The sequence below is a fragment of the Centropristis striata genome, chromosome 13, assembly GCF_030273125.1.
Source record: "Centropristis striata isolate RG_2023a ecotype Rhode Island chromosome 13, C.striata_1.0, whole genome shotgun sequence".
Classification (NCBI taxonomy): domain Eukaryota; kingdom Metazoa; phylum Chordata; class Actinopteri; order Perciformes; family Serranidae; genus Centropristis; species Centropristis striata.
In genome coordinates, this window is record NC_081529.1 from 11,628,185 (window position 1) to 11,632,643 (window position 4,459).

Here is a 4,459-nt window from a genome sequence, read left to right on the forward strand (position 1 = left end):
CCAGTTCAGTGGTGAAAAAGCCCGGGGAGACTCTCGGTCTCTCCTGCAGGGGATCTGGCTTCACATTTAGCTGCTGTGACGTAAGCTGGATTAGACAACCTGAAGGAAAAGCTCTAGAATGGTTAGGACGTATTTACAACGATGCAAGTAAAACATTTTACGCCAGCAGCATACAAGGACGAATAGAAGTCACCAGAGATAATAGCAACAGCATGATTTATCTGAGACTGTCCAACTTACAGCCAGAGGACTCTGCTGTGTATTACTGTGCCAGAGTGCCACAGACACAGTGGTTAAAGGAAGCAGAGAGGCTCTACAAAAACTTCAAACTAGTTATTCTCACAAGAACCAACAGGTGGCAGTAGAAGATAAGAAGTCAGATGACACGAAGGAGACACACACACACACACACACACACACTGAAAGCAACAGTTGATGCTGTGGTTTGTGACTTCCTGTGTTGTCGGGTTAAAAATGGTTAATCATTGTTGATTTCATGAATAACAGCAGGTGTTGATGTTGAAGGGAACACTAAAAATAACACATCCTAGATCTGAATGAATGAAATATTCTTATCAAATACTTTGTTCTTTACATAGTTAAAAAATTGCTGACAACAAATCACACAAAAATTATCAATGGAAATCAAATGAATTAACCCATGGAGGTCTGGATTGGGAGTCACATTCAAAATTAAAGTGGAAAAATACACTACAGGCTCCAACTTTGATGTAATGTCCTTAAAAAAAGTAAAAATGAGGCTCAGTAGTGTGTGTGGCCTCCACGTGCCTGTATGACCTCCCTACAATCCCTGGGCATGCTCCTGATGAGGTGGCGGATGGTCTCCTGAGGGATCTCCTCCCAGACCTGGACTAAAGCATCCACCAACTCACAGTCTGTGGTGCAACGTGGCATTGGTGGATGGAGCGAGGGGGAACGGGCGGGCCAGTCCATAGCATCAATGCTTTCGTCTTGCAGGAACTGCTGACACACTCCAGCCACATGAGGTCTAGCATTGTCTTGCATTAGGAGGAACCCAGGGCCAACTGCACCAGCATATGGTCTCACAATGGGTCTGAGGATCTCATCTGGGTACCTATTGGCAGTCAGGCTACCTCTGGCGAGCACATGGAGGGCTGTGCGGCCCCCCAATGAAATGCCACCCCACACCATTACTGACCCACTGCCAAACCGGTCATGCTGGAGGATGTTGCATGCAGCAGAACATTCTCCACGGCGTCTCCAGACTCTGTCATGTCTGTCACATGTGTTCAGTGTCACCCTGCTTTCATCTCTGAAGAGCACAGGGCACCAGGGGCGAATTTGCCAATCTTGGTGTTCTCTGGCAAATGCCAAACGTCCTGCATGGTGTTGGGCTGTAAGCACAACCCCCTCCTGTGGACGTGGGGCCCTCACACCTCCCTCATGGAGTCTGTTTCTGACCGTTTGAGCAGACACATGCACATTTGTCGCCTGCTGGATGTCATTCTGCAGGGCTCTGGCAGTGCTCCTCCTGTTTCTCCTTGCACAAAGGTGGAGGTAGCGGTCCTGCTGCTGGGTTGTTGCCCTCCTACAGCCTCCTCCACTTCTCCTGATATACTGGCTTGTCTCCTGGTAGCGCCTCCATGCTCTGGACACTACACTGACAGACACAGCAAACCTTCTTTCCACAGCTTGCATTGATGTGCCATCCTGGATGAGCTGCACTACCTGAGCCACTTGTGTGGCTTGTAGACTCCATCTCATGCTACCACGAGAGTGAAAGCACCGCCAGCATTCAAAAGTGACCAAAACATCAGCAAGAAAGCTCTCATAGGAAGTGAGAAGTGGTCTGTGGTCACCACCTGCAGAACCACTCCTTTATTGGGGGTGTCTTGCTAATTGCCTATAATTTCCACCTGTTGTCTATTCCATTTGCACAACAGCATGTGGAATTGATTGGCAATCAGTGTTGCTTCTTAAGTGGACTGTTTGATTTCACAGAAGTGTGATTGAATTGGAGTTACATTGTGTTGTTTAAGTGTTCCCTTTATTTTTTTGAGCAGTGTATTTGAACATTCATGTGTGATGTGTCTAGAACATGGATGGACCACCAAATGCTGCTGAACAAAATGAATGAATACATTCAATTTTACAATAAACAATCATGGTGGTTAAATAATTTGAAAATCATGATTTAAGTCATCACAATTACAAGAATAATGATATGAAAGAAAGATATAAATTATATATATTACAATGAGCAGAAAAAATTATTTGCATTTTTTTCTCATCCTGACAATTAACTGGGCAGGTAAGAACAATAAATGTTTTTTCTGACAAAGCTCCTGGTACAAAGACAATATGTCTGCAATACAGTAACTAATGAGCTGTTTAAATGTTTGCAGGTACTGAGGGTCAAACACTGACTGAGTCTGAACCAGTGGTTAAAACACCTGGAGAGTCCCACACTACTTATGACAGGACAGTCCATCCTTCCTTTACAGCCTGTCAGTGTCCTTCTCTATGCAAAGTGAACTTCCTCACAGTCTGCTATAAAGACTTGATATCATGCTGTCAGTTGCAGCAGAAGAAGAGAAGCTCCCATCAGATCACCTTCAATACCAACCATGTTCTCTGTAGCTGTGCTGCTGCTGCTGCTGGCTGCTGGATCTTGTGAGTCTCACTGAGGCAGAGACACTGACAGTATGATCACAGCACACTGACTGTTCACTCTTATTACACTCATTCAATATTCAACATGTTTTCCTCCACAGGTATAAAGTGTGAAACGCTGACTCAGCCAGCCTCTGTGACTGTGCAGCCAGGTCAACGTCTGACCATCACCTGTCAGGTCTCTTATTCTCTTGGCTACTACACAGCTTGGATCAGACAGCCTGCAGGTAAAGGACTGGAGTGGATTGGAATGAAAGATTCGAATGGTAATTCATTCTACAAAGATTCACTGAAGAACAAATTCAGTATCAGCCTCGACTCCTCCAGCAAAACAGTGACTCTAAACAGACAGAATGTGCAGTCTGAAGACACTGCTGTGTATTACTGTGCCAGAGAGCCACAGTGACACAAAGCATCAGTAGAGCTGAACAAAAACCCCTCAGTGCCTGAACACTTGTAACATGAAGCCACCAGAGGAGGAGACCTCAGACCACTAATGACTTCAACACCAGCTCACTGTTACATCTCTTGAAATGCTTTTAGGCAATCAACAACAAACCATTGATAAATATTACACATTACAAATAGTATAATCAATTAACTGAAAATGTCTTCAAAAGTTAAACTTATTGTTTTGACCTTTAATTGTTTAAAAATACATTTTTGGTCTAATAATATAAGATATATTCCAAACAGCAGAAGTTACAAGGCACCTGACACAAATCTTTAAACTTCAAAGAAAAATAATTTCAGGAGACATGAGGTGTTTTTATTTTTTTTTTACCAATAAGGGGATTTTCATATTAAATGACCTGAAACCAGTATAATCATAATAACATTTAAAAAGCTTTAATTTACAAACAGTAGCAACACTGTGTTGTGTGTATGTTGAATTGGGTAATTATCCACAGATGAAATTACTTTACTGTTAAATAAGCATTATAATGTAATGTTATAATAACTTGAGTTTGAAAACATGAATGAGTTAGAAGAAAGTGAAAGGATTAGATTAGTTTTGAGGAGAGATTGAATGGAATACACTGTTCAATCAGAAAGGAGGAGTCAATGCAAAACTCAGATGTCTTCCACCTCTACTTATCTGACTGCAGAGAGGAGGACAGAGGACAGTGGACACACAGTTTAACATGATGGACTATAGGACAGGACTGCTGCTTCTAACTGTCTGCTGGGCAGGTGAACAGTTTCACTGATGTTAATATTCTGTGTGTTCTATTTGTGTATCTGCAATATTTAAAATTTTCTTTTTGTGCTGGCAGGTGTTGATGGTCAGACTCTGACAGAATCTGAACCAGCAGTTAAAAGTCCTGGAGGATCTCACAGATTGACCTGTACAGCCACTGGATTCACATTCAGCAGCTACGGCATGCACTGGGTCAGACAGGCTCCTGGAAAAGGACTGGAGTGGATCGCTTATATCTACACTGATGGCAGCAGCCAGTTCTACTCTCAGTCAGTCAGAGGGCGGTTTACCATCTCCAGAGACAACAGCAGACAGCAGCTGTATCTGCAGATGAACAGTCTGAAGACTGAAGATTCTGCTGTTTATTTATAATTGTCTCTGCATACATATCATGAAAACCTTAAAAAAACACAGAATAAAAATAATAAAAGACAACAACAACAACAATGTGATTGCTAAATTGAAACAACTAGAAATTATTTACATTTCTACACACATACACAATAATGTGTGTAAATAATGTGAATTTTTATGATTCTGATCTTTGTTTTGTGATTGATCACTTTATTTATAGTCCAAAGTATCCACTATTGTTTTCACTAA

At 42.1% G+C, this 4,459-nt stretch overlaps 1 gene segment (V, D, J or C); it reads left to right on the forward strand.

Moving 5' to 3' along the window:
- The first annotated feature begins 2,609 nt into the window (after positions 1-2,609).
- LOC131983002 (immunoglobulin heavy variable 3-33-like) lies at positions 2,610-4,228 on the forward strand. The segment is given in 2 exon segments: positions 2,610-2,655; positions 3,933-4,228. Coding segments are annotated over 2 exon segments (342 nt in total).
- The last annotated feature ends 231 nt before the right edge of the window (positions 4,229-4,459 follow it).